Source organism: Rhipicephalus sanguineus, chromosome 8 (assembly GCF_013339695.2).
Source record: "Rhipicephalus sanguineus isolate Rsan-2018 chromosome 8, BIME_Rsan_1.4, whole genome shotgun sequence".
Classification (NCBI taxonomy): Eukaryota; Metazoa; Arthropoda; class Arachnida; order Ixodida; family Ixodidae; genus Rhipicephalus; species Rhipicephalus sanguineus.
The window spans coordinates 62,779,930-62,799,208 of NC_051183.1; the positions used below are offsets into that span (position 1 = coordinate 62,779,930).

Consider the following 19,279-nt stretch of genomic DNA (forward strand, 5'->3'; position numbering starts at 1 on the left):
GAAACGTGCGGTGCGTTCTCGGGACACGTATAAGCACTACATATCAGCTTACCGCTTCTGGTGTTGGTAATACCCACGTTGCCATTGGCAGCGTTACCCATCCGTAAACAACTGGTTATATAACACATATGCGGCTCTTCAACATATCTGTGTGCGTATAAAATTTATACAAATCTATAGCGTCATTTCGTAACGTGTCGCTCAGTAAAAAAAGTTACGCCACAGTCACCTACCCACCACATGCTTCGCATAACATCGACTTCGACATCGACCGAATTTTTTTTTCACCCTATATAGATACTTTTGTAATAGAATCATCTTGATATGGCATGCACACGCGCATATAAACAAAATAGGCGTTGAACCTCTAATTGGCTAAATGTAGTTCACTAGATTTAACACGGTTACTAAGTTGCTAGCGCGTTACCAACAACTTAGTAATGGACTAGCCATTCGAGTCAGCACTATTCACTCACTAACTAGGTAGTAAATTTTACTAACCTGCATTTTACTACCTTCACTTATTAAGAGGCTAGCGTATTTTGTGACAAGTAAACTGTTAGTATTTTGTTAATGAATATGCCGCCCTTCTTTTTCTAAGAGTGAAAGCCGTGCGTTTGCCAACACGCATTCAAGTTCGTTACTGCGTCTTTGAAGGCGCGACGCGCATTCCGTTGGGGTTCTTCATGAGCATCGGCAGGCTGGCGGAGGGAGGACATGCACACGCGTCGGCTGACACGACTGAAAGGCTTGAAAGCAATCGGTTTCTTTTTTCTGGAAATAATACGAAAAATGACTACTAAATGCACTGATATAGAAGTTTAGAGTCGCCAGAAAGTAGCCATGGAGCTACGCTGGCCGGAGCTTTAAAACGCGAGAACTCGTCTCCGACGGGCATCGGTTATGTGGCAAGCAATTGGCCATTCTCGCGGGCGGTTACGAGCGGCGCTGGCAAAAAGTCCCAGTTTTAAACGCGCAGATATACCCGATAAAGTGGACGGGAGGACGACCGCCGCCGTAGCGACATTGGTAGAGCATGGGACGCGTTATTCGAAGGTGCCAGGTTCGCTGCCTTCTGGCGGCACGTTGTCTTTTCGTCCACTTTAATTTCTTCACATTCGTATCATAATTACTATTAATCACGTCCCCTATACTTTTGTTGGATTGATTGTCTGCTGGTTTCTCTCTCTCTCCCTCTCTCGTCTGCTGGTTGTGGTCACTGTTACAACAAGTGGTGTTTTACCTTCGTAAAAATGCCGAAATAACGAACAATTCTTCGTACCTTTCTTTGCAGAAGGAGGAGAAGGAGCATTAACTTTACTGATGCACATTCCCCGTGTGAAGCTCCACCTGTCGACTTGCAGCAACACGCCAGGCGCAATCTTTGCGAAGGCATGGTAGAAGGGAAACTGCTCACTCGACAGCATACGTCCACACATTCAGCTTTGTGTTTCTGCTCTTGCTTTTTCTGCTTTTTTCTGCTCTGCTGTTTCTGCTCTCTGCTCTTTCTGCTCGTTCTGCTGCTTTGATTCTATACGAAACAAGGACTTTTCTGTTGGCACATTGTAATCAACGAATAAAATAGTTGTAGCATAGTGGGTACCTTGCAACTGTGCTTGCAGTAGTCGCCCAAGAGAGCTTACAATGGGCTCTCTTTGGGCAACTCGTCCAGTTTTTGGAAGAGTCGCCCCTAAAAAGGCCGCACTTCCAATTTTCGCCGCGAATGTGCTGCGTGTTCTGCGTAGGCCAGGTATTAATTTAGTTGGACGGCTGCACTGCGCTGAAGATGGGAGGGGTTCAGCCATACTTTATGTATGTTCCTACGCGCGTGTGTGTGTGTGTGCGTGTTATAGACACATGGACACTTGAAAAACTTCTGGGGAGGGAGGGGGGTTGAAACACCCATTCTCCCCCTCCCAGGCTACCCCTGTGTCTGTCAACTGTGTTGCAGTTCTGTCACAACGTTTCAGCTCTGTTTGTTCCCAGAGTATTTTTAGCACTTAGTATACACACTTGTAAAGCCGCTGCGTGAATATAACGCATCATGAAAGAAGTAGTGCATTTTTTAATGAACGTTAAGGATGCCGCATTTTGCCATATTTCCTCACGCACAAAAATAATTCAAATTCAAATAAAGCTTATTGACATCGTCATGAGCAACCGGAACCTTTAATTTAAAAAAAAAAAACGACACTTCGCAGTAATGATTCAAACAGTACTTTTGTATGTCTTATTATACCAGCTTAACTTCTGTGCGCAAGTTCGAAGCGCGCTCACTGCGCCAAAAAAGATTTCGCGAAAAATATTGCCTAAATAACAACTCCAGAATATGACACACCGTGCTGAGAACTGATTTTACAAACCATCAGGAGGAGGCGACTTCTGAATATCAAGTTTGAAGGGCATATTAATTATTCCATTCTCTTGAATAATCACGTCAGATATAGTGGCAAGCCCTCCAGATCGGCGAAACTGGTGGATTAATGTATGAGCGACACATCTATTTCCATGCAGAAAGTCATTTTTCAGATGGTCTGTTGACGGTGTTTTGATGCGTGAAGGTATGTTGATTGGCACTTTGCGCAGGAGCGTACTAGTTATATAGCTTGTGTACCATGTTGCAATGAATTAGTTGAAAGTTAGCGCTCATATTGCTCCTTTTCCGTCATTCTTTTTTTAACACGAAAGTGTTTTATGCCGGGGTCTACCAAGTATATCCGTTACGGATATGACGTTGATAAAATGGACGCCAACGGTTGAGAAACAAAAAAAAAACAAGAAAAAGATCCGCCGCTGGTAATCGAACCCACGACGTTAGAGCCGCGACGGTAAGCACCCGACGCTAAACTAGCTAAGCTGCCTTGGCAGATGTTGGACAATGCACGAACGCGCCTTATACCTTTCACACATTCTCTCTCGCACGGTGCTCTCTGTTGGCGGTGTAGGTATACGCGGGGCGGAGCTAAAGTCCCTCTATCTTTCAAAAGTAGCGAAAGGTCTTGATCCAGCCGCCGCAGCCTGCGATATGTCGGTTGGTGACACGTGACCTTTTCGCCTTCGCGGCCTGCCCAAAGGGTCCAGCGTCGGCAGCGCTGTGCCGGCGATCGGTACGGATCACTGTGATTTCAAGCGTGGAGTGGGGCGATTTTAGCAAGTAGAGAGTACTTCACGCGCCTCTGTCGCATTGTTGTTACAAATTAGAAGCGCTTATGTACCTGAAATTGAATGGACGCAGGAATTCCGCGTTTGAATTTAATGTTTGGAGGGTGATGTGCTAGTATGTTGGGTCTCTATGCCTTCGGTGGCGGACAGAAAAAAAAGCTCTTTTTTTTTCGTTCCTCGCGGTGACAAAAATATATGCTGAAGGTTATTTATTTATTTATTTATTTGATTTGCATACATACAAACACAAGGACACAGAGAAAAGAGGGAGAGAGCAAGCTGGCAACTGCCACCAGAAGGGGCACAACGCCTGCCTGCTCTTTCGGGAGGAGGGAAGAGACAGAGGAAAGGAAGTTAGGAGGAGAAAAAGAGGAAAGGAGATAGGAAAGTGAAGAAAAAATATTGACGAAGACTTGGACAAAAATAGGTAAACACACACACACACACACACACACACACAAAAGGAACGCTTATAGACGGGTGGCCAGATCTGTTTGGTCCATAAAGGTCAGCAGAGCTCGATGGGCCTGGTCGCGTCGAGATACACAACCTGTCGGAAAGAGGAAATCGTCGATGGTCGCGCATTTAAGTCCGAGGAATTTATATTCCTTAATCAGCAAAGCCCGCTGCGTAGCAAACGCGGGACAGTGTATTATAATATGCTCAAGTGTTTCACATGAGCCACAAGCTGCACACAACGGACTGTTCACACGTCCTTGACGGAATAGGCGTTCGCGCACCAATACTGAACCGACTCCTAGTTTATGTAACAGTGCTCTGTAACGACAAGGCAAGCCACGACCACGAACACGGGGAGGAAACGATCCGTTCGCGACACGCTGGTCTGGGTGCTGCTTTAGGAGGTGGCGGCGTATAAGCAGACGAGCGTTGTCCATCATAGACGAAATTTCCGGGCAGTCACAGTCATCATGCTGAAGGAAGGCCCAACAAAATCAGTCACAAGAAATTTGTGCCCACAGAAAACACCCGGCTATGCGAACTGAGTGATTTTGTAATGATTCTAACTGCAAACAGCCTTTCGCCTGGCCGGCGTGCTTTTGTTCGTGCAAATGCATGAGCATTATCTTAGCAACGATATTATTGCTTCGACGTTCTTTATGCCGTAGATTTGTGCGTATAGTAGTCAATGCAGAGTCACACCCCGTATCTCTAACATTAAATTGCTCGGAACCCAATAAAAAGCTGCCTTTGTTTTTCTCACCGGGGTGGCTTCAACACTACAAGCTCACAGGGAAATGAACACTTGGGATTAGATTTTTGCCACACATTGCTGTGTTTTGCCGCACTGCTGTGTGCGAAATCGATTAAGGCTTCTTCGTTGAAGCATTCCGCGTAATGTTTTCCCTAGAGGATCACAATGCTTTTGGGGAGTTCGAATAAATTATACTGCAAGACACTGGGAGGGAACAACTGAAACCATATATGCCGCACCAAGCATCTTTGCTAATTTTCCAAGGCAGAAGGAACGGAAGCCACCCTGCAATCGAATGAGGGGGGATCAGTGCTCACAACAAAACTTCTAAAGAAAAAGTTTGTTATGAATTCATGCAATAAAACCCAGTTTTTCAATAAGCTAGTTCTCTTTTGTTCTCTTGCATCTCTTCAAAAAGCCACCTAACTTAGCTTTTGTAGCCTGGTTTTAGGGCCTGTACGTGTATACATACCCCATATTTATTTGAAATTGCATTGGGTAACATTGCAACGTACCTTTATGTCTGCGGGACATAAAGCGGGGGTAGTAAAAGGGGGACGGCTTTGGATAAATGCACGTTGTTAAAAACAGCTAAACATTAAAATAGGAGAGGCACTAGTGGGCATGCTATATTTCCTAGATCTTGAAAGGTACTCAAGTTGCTGATATTCCTCAAATGCAGTGCACCTGCATTTGTGGAATATCCCCTCTTCTCCTAAGTAAACCTCTTAGAGTATAAACAAAATAAGCTTAGTTAAAAATACCATGTAACCGTGGGAAGACTTCCGAACGCTGACAAACACAGTCAAACCTATAATAGCGCGTATTTTGCGCTACGCAATACAAGAGCGCTAGGTACCGATGAAGTTTCCGTAAGTATAGCAGTACACTCACTACCTGCCTATTTTATTCGAAGTAGAAAACAAGCACTTTTAACTCACCCAAACACCACCTGTTCTTCAAGTTACGCTGAATGTAAAAATATGCAAAAAAAAAAAAATGCCCTGCATGTCAGCTGCTGTGGGGAACCAGCTCGGAACCTGCCTCGGAAACGCACGCGTTTTATTTCAACATTTAACGTGCTCCGCTGCTCGTTAAAGTTATTGTCCCTGTAGTTTGATAACTGATGAGCATCTTAGGCCACAAATATTATAATTTAAGGGTTCAAGCGAGCACCGAGTTCGGTTTCAGGCGCCCGCAATATGCACGGGAGCGAGAGGCGCGTCGTCTGCTATCGCTGCTCCTGGACCCCTCTAGAGGGCGCGCGTGTAGTTGTCACTTGAACTGTAAGGCTTCACCCTACAGTTCAAGAAAATGGCGCAGAATTGTTCAAAGCATTGGGGTTTAGGGACAGTAAAGGTAAAATAGACTTTAAAGAGGTGGTGCCATCAAACTTCGAGGCTATAACAAGCCTGTTGTGGGTTTCCTCTGTATGCAATGACACTCCACACGAAGGGTCGGACACAGCAAACGTTTAGAATACGTCTTAATTCACTTCAAAAGTGTACCTAAATGCCCATTCTCCCGATCAAAACCCATCGCTAGCGCGCCAACTCTGACGTAGATCTGTAGGATGGGCAACGAAAGTTGTAGTGACGTCACACCAGATCTGTTGTAGTGACGTGAGTGACCTCCGCAACCTCCGCAATGTACGTAGCGGCTGTAGTGAGCTAGAATATATTCTAGTTCACTATAGCACCGACAAAGCATCGGTTGCTACATCACTCGCCGAGTTTCGGTCGCTTCCTGGTTAAGTGCGTCACAGCCTTGTGTGGTCACGTGACCAAGCCTCCTACACTTCTACGTCACTGCCCAACCTCGGCGCCCAGAAACCGAAACCGAAAGTTGTCTACATCAAAAGGCGATAATAAATTATTTAGCGAGAATACATGAATCTTGGTGCGTGCATCACGCTTCCTGGAGCTATATGAAACGCTTACAGGAAAGAACGCGCAAGCCACAAATTTGGTGGCACTACCCCTTTAAGCGAGTAGAAATAACCAGGAGGAGCTGTTATCTGATTGGTGGCTAAAATCAAGGCGCGAGTGAAAATTCCTTCACCTACATAGTGTTAGTATTTAACTTTATTACGACTATAGGTGGCGTGAGCCGCCGCCCGATCTAAAGGGTACAGCCTTATCCATCCATCCATCCATCTTCGATTTCGTCTGCTTCAACTCATGCGCTATATGCCATGCGGCCCTCCGCGCTGGTCGTACTGTGCCGCTGTATTGTTGTTAGGATGTCTCACATGTGCTGCGCTGTAAAGGCGCGCATTTATTGTCTCCTTTTGATGAATCGACTTGGCTTGGACTGCGGCAGCAGTGCTAAAATGAACGCTATAGACTGCGATAACAGCAAAACAAGTGTTTTGTAATTGTATAATAAGGCTTCATTTAACCGCTAGCGCGCTGAAAACGACTGTTACATTCAATACAGTAGCGTTCAGTGAAAATAAAGTAATCCTACAGAAATCACATGCGCTTTCGGTTTTAATTTTTACCGGCACTACAATCGTCATCGCGTCAACCAACCAGTGTTGTGGGCATGTTTCACGCCAATGGAAGACCAAACGCAGATAGAAAAATTCTGTTTTAAAAATTTCTACTCACTTTCCAGAGAAACCGCTGCAAGGTTGGACACTTCAGACGGTACGCTTTCTATTGCGGTACAAAACAGAAAAGCGATGAAGGACGGTAGACAGACCCTGTAATGTATTAATCCTCCGGGATCGAACAATGCTTCAATATTGCTGAACCATAGGAATATAAATGTAATGTTTATTAGACCGCTACAAAAGCGGCGCCAACACTGGAACTACAGACGTTAGTCTGATATGACGCCTGTATCGTAGGAGTGCATATGTAATGTTTTTTGCTTTCTTGTAAAATTAGATAGCCATCACCACAGCCACAAATGACGCTGCACGTACATTACGCCTGCATAGGCTGTTTTTCCAAACCAGTTTATATATACACCTGGCGTTGCTCTGTGGTAGAATACCTGTTGTGTAATAAAGGCTCTTCGTGTTGAACACCACCTAGTTTCAATTGGGTGACCATTTACGATTAACTGTATTGCCAGTTGAACACCATGCAGTTCACTTTAACTGGTTACCCATTTGGACACCAGTTAGCTTCAATTGGATTACCACATCTATTCAATTGGTTAAACTATTGAACAAGGAGGTTTAAATAAAACTTGCTGGAATGGAGGCCGCCTATACTTACCAGTGGGGCCGCAGTGAAGCCGCGCCGCGCGCGCGGCGGCCATCTTGCCATAGGCAAGAAACGGGAGCCAAAGCGCGCCCGCCGCGCTGACCGTGGCTTAAAGGGGTACTGACACGAATATTTTCAATTGTCGTTTTTTTTTCGTCAAATGAAAGGTCAAGCCCTCAAGAGCATGGAAAAGGTAGTGCTAAGCGCGAGTGCGCCCTGTAAAAGTAATTACAGTATGTTTTTAAAAGCAGTTTCGGTTCCTACTGTACCCTGACGTCACAACACGGTATGAGCTTCTCGTCACGTGCTCGCACAATATATAGTGAGGTTTCCACGGCCTCTTCGCACCGTGGCTAGAGTGTTCTAGTACACTCTACCGTGGCTCCGTAATAGCTCCGTTAGTGACGCACAAGCGGCCATTTTGGAAGTTTTGATGACGCACAAGCGGCCATCTTGGAAGTTTTGGTACCTAACGTCATCACAACTAGCCAGACAGCTGCGTGAAGTCACCAGAATTTGTACTGTAGCCTGACGTCAAGCTAGTGTCGATGTCAGTAGGTGCGCTATGGAAAAATCTACTTTAATATCAAATTAAAATATCTTATCAGCATTTGCTGAGCTTCACACTTGCTCAGAGCCGTCTCTGCAGACAGGAGATTTGTATGGCAGAGTAAACTCGCCTTCGAAAAAAGGTGTCAGTACCCCTTCAATGGTTAATGGTTAGTTTTTAATGGTTACAATGGTGAACATTAAGGGAGAAGTTGTCAAGAATAAGAAGCGAAATTGCAGATAAGAATGCGGTCAGTCTTATTCTGTTTCTTTTGGCGTTTTCCTTGCAAGCATGCACACCGAAGGGCCTGTATCACTTTTTTTTAATAATTATCCTCGTAAGAGCAGACATCACTTCTCGGCTTTCCTGTTTATTTCGTTCGTCATGTGACGGAGTCTTATGCATATATGGAGTACGGCCACTTTCTTTGAGCGGAATATAAATGTGGGTCCAAAGCACCGCGCTCGATATGCTCATCGCGAAGGATATATATTCGTCAAGGCTTGAAAGCCATCTCTTTTCTCAAGACAAGCTCAAAATCTCCAAAACGAATAGTTTTGGCTTTGCGTGGACGTGCTTCAAGGAGCTTGCAGTCGACACTATTTCAATAGATACAGCTTTTTCGATACTATTTCGTAGGCTCGGCCGCTCTCTCTTACCCTGTCAATGAATCAATTAAAAACGCCCAAGTGGCATAAGTCATAAGTTTAAGCCAACGAGCATATACACATGCAGTCTGTCATCATGCATTCCAGTCCCAAAGTCCGCATATCTAACCGTCTAGCCGCCCACAATCTCAACATGTTTTCTCATTTGTCATCAACAATCAAAGTACAGTAGAGTTTTTGTGCGGCATTGGGCTAGCTTTTTCGAGACAGTGACTCATCTGTGAAGCCAGCATTTCCTTTGATGGAATTCTGCACACCGTTCTCGTATAGAGCGCTCTGCTGACAGTGCGCGATTAAACTTCGTGCGTATGTATACATACTCGTAAGCTGATGGAGAATAGAAGTGCAGCGTTAACGCAAACGCCCGCAGCTCGGATGGAATACGTGCCTTTCTGGTCTTTTCCTGCCCTAGGGGTTGCTGTATATATGGGGGAAGGCTGCAGTGAACATCCCCCTGCCCTACTCAGACATGAGCTTTTAATCCTTGATCTCCTTTATTATCGCTTGAGGATCGAGCCTCGCTCTTTTTGGTTAGTGTGCCATTTTTCTGCTGCACAATTTTCATCTTGAGCTGTTTTATCTCTTCTTGGAAAAGATGAAGCATTTCTTCGTAATGCTGCCGTATAGGTGATGCAACTGTCACATCTTCAACAACTTTTTTTCAATTTGAACGCATCTATAGAGTACACCTGGGCCATCGGTTAGGTCGCTTTATTTGCAGCTGGAAAGAGCACTGCACAGTTCAGACTTGCTGGCTTTACTCGCTGCAGTGCATAAAGCAAATACAAATATAACGAAAAAATGCGCGAATGTAAGAAAAAACAGGTCCTTGTATATTGCCCAAATGACGTTACTTAACCTCGTAGTTGAGAGCTACCCTTTGATAGCACGAAAACAAGGCAATGCCCCCCGGTGATTGCGGCAGCAAGACCATGAGAATGATTGAAGAAAGCGAACGCAGCAGATGCGCGATCACACATTGACAGCACAACATGATGGTAAAATGTGCCCCGTCGATACACGATTTGCAAGTCGCGACACGTGGGAAATTAACGCATTCTTTTTAATGCCCGACCGCAAACCTTCCTGTGAAGCTGTGAGAACCTCGTAATCGCCTGCTGACCAGACAGTCCATAACACAATCCTTTGTCCTTACTTCGAAAGAGCAGCCCGTATGGCGGGTTCTCAAAAGCAGTTGCATGTCTCAAGGCTTCCAGATCCCCGAAATAACCTCCCTGGAAAATGTAAATCGGTTACAACCTAAGAAAAAATGTCAACTAGCTCCGCCTAGAGTTACTGTATATGCTAGCTAAAGGTAGCATATACAGTAACTCTAGCTCCGCCCACAGCCATCACTGTCCCTCCCATAGAGAATTTGCATAAACTCTCCATCCCATAGCACTTACTGTCATTTCCTTGACTTCAAGCACTTCTCGAGTGTTTCTGATAGCTGGCTTTCCCACACAGACGCATGTTCCTTTCACAGGTTTCAGGTCGGAAACGAACGTCCTAGTGAATTTCGTCAGGGCGATAACGAAATCGTGCCTATTTATATAATTTCAATGAATAGCAAGCGGTGCGTTATTTTCCTATTCGCGCTCCGCACCAGTGGTATCAACAAGCACAAGAATGTGTATCACTGGGTTTTGCAAGTCTTTTACAAATGCGTCAAGCACAGCTAGTCGAAGAACTCCCAGGTCGCAACCTAGTCCGGTCGGAATAATTTGGCGAAAAGTGCCTCTTACATATACGATCGCCGTCTCTTGGCTTCCAGACTTCCCGTCAAACAGCCTGCCCCGACGTGCTTCGAACATTTGAGTCCTTACTAAACCGGTTAGGAAAAAAGAATGACCGTCAGATGTGAAATTAGAGACAGATTGCGGGCTGTCAGCGTATCTTCCGGCATATAGAGAAGTTTTCATCGAGCTCGAAATGTTCTGCTTACAACTGAAACTTCACCCCAGAGTACCTTTTCGCTTGATTTATACAGCCGTACGCAACGCACAATGTATCCAACAACGTCCGGACGCCACCACGCCAGAGAACAGCTAGAACATCTATGCGGCCGCTGCAGCATGCGTTGCGGAAGGCGCGCTTTCTGCCTATGGCAAGATGGCGGCACGCGGCTTCAGCTGAGGGGCGCCTCCTCCACTCCAGCAAATTTTATTTTAACCTCCTTGCTATTGAACACCACTTACCTTCAACTGGATACCCATTTGTGCACCAGCTAGCTTCAATTGGATGGGGGGGGGGGGGCGGAGTTTGGGAGTTTCAACCCCCGAAACACACGCACGAACATACATAAAGCATGGTTGAACCCCCCCCCGGAACAAAATTTCTCGCTATGCCCCTGGACCACATCTATTCACTTGGTTAACCAATTCCAATTAAACACAACCTGGTTTCAATTGGGTGACCATTTACGATTAACTGGATTACCAGTTGAAGGCCAGTTCACTTTAACTGGTTACCCATTTGGTCACCAGTTAGCTTCAATTGGATGACCATGCATGTTCAAGTGGTTGACCAATTGGACCCCAGTCTATATCAACTGGTCAACCAATTGCCACTAGCTCTACCCAAATGGTTTACCAATTGGATATGAACTGGTTTACCAATTGGATGTAATTGGTACATTGCAGTGGGTGGCGATATTCCAATTGGTTGAAAACCAGTTGGTGGCAAATGGTATTCTTCCAATTGGACCACTTGAATGTTTTTACTCGGTTGGGTTTGATTTCTGCTGGTATCCTAATTTTTATTCTTTCCATTCGTCGGGTCAATGCTGCCGATGTTTTTCTTAACGCTGTTGTATTTAAATTACCAATGTCTGTTCTCGCTGTTCCTGAGTAGATATCAACTGTCAATCACCTGTGGCACATACCCGTACACCGTGGCCCAGGGTAAATGGGTATGTGCCACACGTGTCTGGAGGAAAGGGTTTGACAATGTACGCGAAAGGATTCTCACGTTATTCGTGTCACGACCCGACAGTCATATTCATCAAATCCTCTTACCCTGCCATGCTAATTTTGGTCTACACCAACTTGAGGCGATCACGAGAGCACCCAGGCATAGGCGGCTAGATAGATAGATAGATACGTAGATAGAAACGCTCAAAGTGCCAAAGGTTCGCTAAGAAAAGCTTTGCATTTAAAAGCTATTGTTGCTTCCTGCTTTGCAACTTTTAACGATACACACATATTCAATGTGATATTCGACGACAGCTTTTTGCCTCATTGGGATTCGAAAATTTTGATACTCGTAGTCCTCTAGATTAAAGACAAATACAAGTTCAGTTGATTCAATGACGTATATTCTTTTTCTAATTACATAACTACAAACAAACAGCTCATCCACCTGTTCACAGTCATGTAAAATGTGGGCGAATACAAAGACCGATTCAGTCAGCTCAGTGTTTATCACAATGCCTTTATATATCACACGTGGCACTACCATTCGGTCTAGTGTGGCACCGTTTCAAGACATGTCCAACAGGGCGGGGCAGAAAAAAACATACATGCTTATATCATCGTGTGCACAGTATTGGGTAATGCTCACATTCACACATTCAGAAATCAAGCAACTCAAATATGTGCAACGACACCTAATTTCATATCAAGCATTTTCAGAGGAGCTTACAGCTGGAATGATTTGTTGGCTATGAAAGGCAATAAATATTGCGCAATGCTAACGTTGTTGAGAGTATCAAACCTCGTTATAACGAACACGGATATAACGAATTATCGGTTATAACGAAGCAAATGAAGAATAGTCTTGTCATAGCTACAGTGTTACAAATAAACGTTTATAACGAATTTTCGGATATAACAAAGTTATTTTCTTGGCAGATGCAACTTTGTTATAATGAGGTTTGAGTGTATAGTCACGGGGTTGTCGCATACCAACATTGATTTTTCTGTGTTGGTAAGGAGAGGTTTAAAATTTAACAACAAACGGCCATAGGTACGGCACCAATGTTCTATCTAGAGTGCCAACGTTTCCACGCATGTCTAACGTGGCCTTTTTTTAGGCCCCAAAAGTGCGACAGACCGTCCGCCTGAACACTCTGGGTATCTTTCAATGCCCGTGGTGTTCTTACTGAATGTTGATGGTTGCTGTAGGCAGACTTGAAATGCTGCAATAGGAAACCCTGCGAGGTGTACCTATGGCCGAGCTGGTACGGCATTACGACTATTGCGTAACTTGAGACTGAAATGAGGGAGATGTATTTCTATCTCTCATTATGCAATAGCGATTATATTGTAAAACCGGCCTGCACTGCATCACTTTGGGTTAAACAGCACTTGCTGACTTAATAGTTACAAGTGTTTGTTAAAACTAGGAACAAGAATTCTCAACAATCAGAGCTGGCTGTCAGGAATTGTGGAGTGGACATGGATAACTGCATAAATCGCGGATTTGCCTGTAACCGTAAAGCAGAGCGCATTACGAAGATTAATAGTGTCGATAAATGAAATTATATGCTTGCTTGAGAATGTACGAAGAAAAAAGCAGAATGCCAAATGAAAAACACCAATAGTACAAGAGGCTGCAATGGCCTAAACAAGTATATTCTTTAGTATGTTGAAGTATGGAAATTGCTAGTGCAGAGTATGGCATTCGACATGAAGCATTGTATAATGAGTTTGGGGACACGGCATAAACTATATAACTTTACCGTAAGTAGCTTCATAAAAAACACTTTTTTTGCGTATACAAGACTACGGGGAAACTAAATAAAAGTTTTATTGGTACTCCTACGTCATCGTAGATACACAGAATGTGTGCACGCATTTATATTTTTACACTTCCAAATACCTATTTCCATGAACATACGATTGTTAAGTAGTATATAATAATAGTTTTTCAAAACTGGGGTCAGTGAATGATCTAACACTGTCAAGCTTTTCTCATTTAACTTTCTGTCACAAAAGATTGCTTTTGAGACAAAGACCTAACAGTAAAAGCAAATTCATTCTACCATGTTTATACTAATAAGCAATCTAAATTACTAGGACTTTTTGGGCCATCTCCCATAAACATATAGGTAATCAGAGTGGCATGAAAGGATCAACTATTCAAAAGGAACCGGCACATAAAGAGTATGGCAGAAGTGAAATTAGAGCACAAGTAAAATTATTAGCAACCATAGCTGAGAAAGAATGTCAGTGTGCTGGATCTTTTTGCACAACTTGCTAGGCATATATTTTCTACTGCATATCAAACACATATGAATACAAAACACTTCCACTGTGACCTGTGTACTCCCGCTGGACTCAATGATTAAATCATATGGTGACTTCTCAATGTTCTCGATTGCATACCAAACAGAAAAATGAGTGCTGCATTGAACAATGATGTTCAAAATGCACTGATGACCCACAGATGCATGGTAATTGAGGGTGCAAGGTCTGTTCTACTATGGAATTTAATCTTGTAAGTTTCCCTGAACAGTTCTATTTACAACAAATTTTCAAATTCATTCTAACGCTATGTATGCAGAACACCAACTTTTCTTCTCGTTCAAATAAAGCTAGGCTTAATGAGCTCTTAATGAAGTGCTTCCTTACTTATGTGAATGAACACACAAAATGCAATTCTGTGGTATGCAGGTCATTCTGACTGCATGCATTTGTGAACGGCCAGAGACTGTACGTAAAAAATGTAATAATAATACCTGACAAGCTTTCAACATCGCAGTTTTACATGAACATGCCAAATGCCTAAAGCAGGAATCTACGTGGTGGGCAGGCGACTTTAGATACGCCGTCTAGTTGTAAAATGCAGGGAACAGTGATGGGCAATGCATGAATAACATGGACTAGATAGAGGAACTTGCAAACATTTTCAGCTGTCTGTCTGCTGCCAATTGGAAATAAGCTGGTACGCAAAAAGCTTCATAATCAAAGCACTTAACAATAATTAAGAAGCCACAGTTTCAGCGCAATCCAGAGTGGTCGCCGGCGTAAACACACGAGTATTGTCTTTGCTTACAAACTGAAAGCAAGTACAAAGAGGAACTTTAAAAGGTTGTGTCACTGGACGATGCGTCATGCAAAACTTAAACACATGTTGGATTTTAGCAGCTACAAGCGTTCAGAGAAAACACCAAACATACTTCACATTTAATGGCTTGGAAAATCTACACAGCAGAAAAACAAGATAATAACTCACTGTATCAAATTCAGCAGTAAAAGAACATGAAGGCCAGACAGCACTCCAGGTTACAAACAATGAGCATACATAGACGCTGCGAGCATCTATGCAACGTACAACATTTTGCAATTGGCAACATGAAATCATTCACAAGACTCCAACTACATAGCTTGCATCAGACAATACAATTTATGTCAAAGGAATGTTAATAGACTGGCCTTTCACCGTCCACTCAAAAGCACAGATGACGACACAGTGTAGCGACTGAGGTGGCTAACAAACCTACGGGAATGCTACCAACCCTATTGCTATTACGAACGATTATTCTGATACATGCACGTATGGATATGAATCATACATTGCTGCTTCACAAAGCAGCAGGAAAAAATAAAGCCAGTGGCATGAATAAAAATGAAGCAGCAGTGTCACACCCTGTAATCTCTTAAGACAACTGTTTATGAAAATCAATTCTCTGACACACATTTAGGAAGCTGCACTTAACCGGTATCAGCAGCGCTTCATTCACACAAGACTGTCTCCGGTTTTCCAGCACATCTATACCCACTAACTATACTTCCAATACTGAACTATAAACAGACACGGTTAGTGCATCACGTAATCCATTGCATCCCATTCATCCATGAGCATATGTGAAGTTTGCTAGTCCGAGACTCATGATTTAGCACTTCGATTGGCACCATCTCCTACACTGTAACCGTGCCAGTAAAAAAAACTTAGCATTCGTCTTTTGGTCAGTACAAACACTTCCAGCACATGTAACTGCCTAAACTGGTACAAAGAACGATTGAAACTGACAGTTGAAGCTCGAAATTATACATCAGCAAAGGCGCGCAAGCACCAAAACACTACACTTCCATTAACTCTTTCGTTACCACGCCTATTCAAATCGATCACCGGTGATCGACGAAAAAAGCTGCCGATTTCGACGCGTTAAAAATTTTTCCCGTGCATGCTGCAGCATCTCGCGTTTAGTTCTGGGACTGCTCTTCTACAATCCGTTTAAATTTTCCCGCTCTGACGACGTTGCGATTTTCGACGGAGTTTTTCGCGAACGAATGCGCATGTGTTATTGGAAAAGGGGGCGTGGCTGCCACACTCGGGAAAAAAATGCGCAGCTCATGTTTGTGCTCAGTTATTATCAACATTTTGGTACCAAACGATTCCAAAGAAGTCAATTATCAAATTGTGTCGTCAGTTTTGCGAGGTAATAAATTTTGGCTGTGATAATTACATGAAAACGACACCTGCTACTCACTAGCGAGCTTTGCTTCCGAGTTTGCGCAATATTATTCAAATACAGCTCGTTTCTGAAGGTCCGTCGCGTCTCTAACTTGTTGATCTCGCCTTTTTAGCCAGTTTGCAGCAGTTTTGGTTTCGTTTCTCTTTATCTACGCGAGAGGGGCGCATCGGGCGTTAGCGTCGGCGCGCGCGGCAATCTCTCGGCCGCTCTCATGGCGTCGTCAACCCGCGGGGCTGCGTCGCGGGAAAAACGTTCTGCTCGAAAGCGTGCTCAACCCGCTCACGAATTTAGTGAAGCTGAGTCGAGCTATGAGTCCGAAGACGACACCAGCTCATCTTCAAGCGCTGACAGCGACGATGCTTCGAGCCAGCCCGGGCCATCCTCAGCTGTGTACCGATAAGTTTCGTTTTCGGCCTTGAGCGGTCTCGTCCGTCGGAAGCGCTTATCTGCTGATCTCGGTGCACGACCTTTGAGATGTCCTGGTTATCTGCAGGATACGCACAGCGCTTGGACAGGATGTGCTGCCGCCGGCAGCCAGAAAGCTTCAATTTTCACCAAGAAGGCCGCCCGGCGCACATCTCGGCCCGGCACACCGGAGCAGCGCAAAACGTTTCACGACGGCGCGCGATTTTTTTTTCCTGTTTTTCACAGCAGAGGTCATCAGGATCATCTGCGAAAATACCAATAAATATGCTTGGATGCATATCTTGGGCTTTCTGACGTATGCCGAAAAAGATGCCGACGTATGCCGACGTATGCCAAAAAAAGTGCAGTCCCACCCCAAAAAGATGCCGAAAAGGAAAAACTGCCGCAAGTGCTATGAGGAACGCAAAGTTGAAAAAAAAACGAATGTTCTTTGTGAAACCTGTGGCGTCTACCTGTGCTTCACGAAAACCAGAAACTGCTTCACCGCATGACACGAGCGGTAAAGCAGTTTTCGGTCTGCAGTATTTTTGATCTGTGTGAAAAATGGCTTTATGCAGATTGTTCATATTTCTTTTAGAATATTCCTAGATCATTTCCCTTCAAAATGTACATTTTGAATTTTGTTTGTTCGTAATATTTTTGTAGATATTGTGTTTTGTTTGTACTGTTTTTCTCAAGTTCCTGCAAAAGTGGTAGATTTCAGGTTTTTTATAAGTTTTGTAACATCTTTTTTGTTTTGAAACTTGTGTTATCTATAAAGAGCAATTCATTATGCACAATTTGGTGTGCTGCAATGTTACTTAGAGCATTATTTATACTAGCAATAAATTTCTTCCTCAGACCTATAAAAAATGGTCATTTTCACGCGGTAACGAAAGAGTTAAGTTACGGTCTAGCACCACGCGCAGCAAGTCGGGGTGGCACCGGCTCGTGGAAAAGCGCCTTCGCGGGTGCTTCCGAGGCCCTATGAACGACTCTTCTAGTGTGGCGGCTTGGTTTGGCGTGAATGTATCTGACTGCATTGCCGGTACGGCTGCATGTGGAATGTGGATGCTAAGGTGGAACTTTGTCGCATCAATCGCTGAGGCTGCTGTCGTCGGTGGTGTTGCCATCCGCGGGTGCGGGACACGGAGATGTTGGAGCACCAGGAGGTGCCGGTGCGTCGGGATTACTGCAACATGCGAAAAGACGCAAGAACAGTAAGCAAGGGGCACTTGAACACTTGCAGGCAAGAGCAGCCTATTTCGAGTACGGTCAGCTGTGTGCATGAACACAATTTTGTTTTAAATTTACACGAGGTGACACCAAGCCCAAGCTGTGTCACACGTGAACGAAGAATGATTAAAAACAGTGTAGGTGGAAAATTAATTGTCTAACAGACGATAATTAGTAAGATGAAATCATGCCATGTCAAGCATGTCTCCGCAACTGTTCTTTTGCTTGGAAAAATTGTTCTTGGAACCTTTGCTTGGAACGCTGTTGGTGCAGCCAAGTACACCACGCGTCCCTAAGAGTCCTCCTCATTAACTTTTTCAGACTATAACAGGACAGCAAGCATGTCTTCCATGAAATCAAATATTGACCTCTCATCTCTTACATCTTGTTGCAAGTTATATAGTTTGAGCATTTTTACGGAATATTTCATCATCCTCAGCTCCACATTGAGTTTATACCCCCTCCACAGTATGTTTCACCTCACTTGGCTCATGCATGAAAGATTGAAATTCCTTTCTGCAAAACAGGTGCTATCTTTTTATTTTTCAGTCACTCATACCACGGATGTCACGACAGTGGAATTACCTTCCTGCAGAAGAAACACCAGTTATAAATAATCACCTGTTAAAAAACACAACTGCTAACGTTCTGTAATTAGAATTCATGTGTTAATTTAGGATTTTATGTATGCTTTGTTTCACTGTAACCCCTTCCCCTCTCTGTGTATTTGGCTCCGACAGTATGTTAAAAAACAAACAAATAAGTAAATACACAAACAAAACCTTCCCATGCGCACATAGTACATGCACTACCATATGCCACCACCAATGTTGTTATTGTGCCTGGAGCATCTATACAAGTGTTACCTCGATAAACTAACAGATCGAGCATATCAGAGATTAGAATGCTGATGATTACAGAACAGAGAGCAAACACAGGTGTAAGAAAACACAGGTGCATGGACAATAGTTAAAAAAAAAAAAGTCACCGACTTACTCTAGTATGCTGGGATCCACGTTTTCCTGCCGCATCTTGATTTGAACAGCACCCAAAGGAATACCCTGAGTTTACAAAGAGGAACGGTAAGCACCATTACTTCTTGCCTATGGTTATCATGCACAAAAAGATGTAACACTCAATTAATACTTTTAAAGAATAACCTCTAGTTGCTGTCTCTAAGAAAAGCGCAAAGAGAATGTACTGATCATGAACCGCTGTTGTTTACTACTGTTGGTAGCATGTGCCATTGCGAAGACACCTGCCAGAAAGCGACACCAAATGTGAGCCAATACGGTGACATTCAGCTGCCTGCCTCCCTGTCTGTCTGAAGGCACAAGTGCGCAAGCCGATCTTTGAAATCGGTTTGGGGAAAGCTTTGCAACAACTCTTTGTTCAAGCTCTTCAGTG

At 43.9% G+C, this 19,279-nt stretch overlaps 1 protein-coding gene across 2 annotated transcripts in view; it reads right to left on the reverse strand.

Annotated features, from left to right (window-relative positions):
• The window catches only part of LOC119402022 (WASH complex subunit 3), a 186,760-nt gene that overhangs the window by 164,978 nt on the left and 2,503 nt on the right, over nucleotides 1–19,279 (reverse strand). The window contains exons 4-5 of one of the 2 annotated variants that reach the window (XR_007417131.1): nucleotides 18,869–18,933; nucleotides 17,560–17,828 (exon numbers count right to left, since the gene is read on the reverse strand). Coding sequence is in view for 1 of the 2 variants with exons in the window: in XM_037669055.2 (XP_037524983.1) it covers nucleotides 17,732–17,828; nucleotides 18,869–18,933 (162 nt within the window). In the remaining variant the exon portion in view is untranslated. Of the gene's footprint in view, nucleotides 1–17,543; nucleotides 17,829–18,868; nucleotides 18,934–19,279 lie in introns of those variants that run through there. The other variant, XM_037669055.2, reaches the window with a different exon arrangement.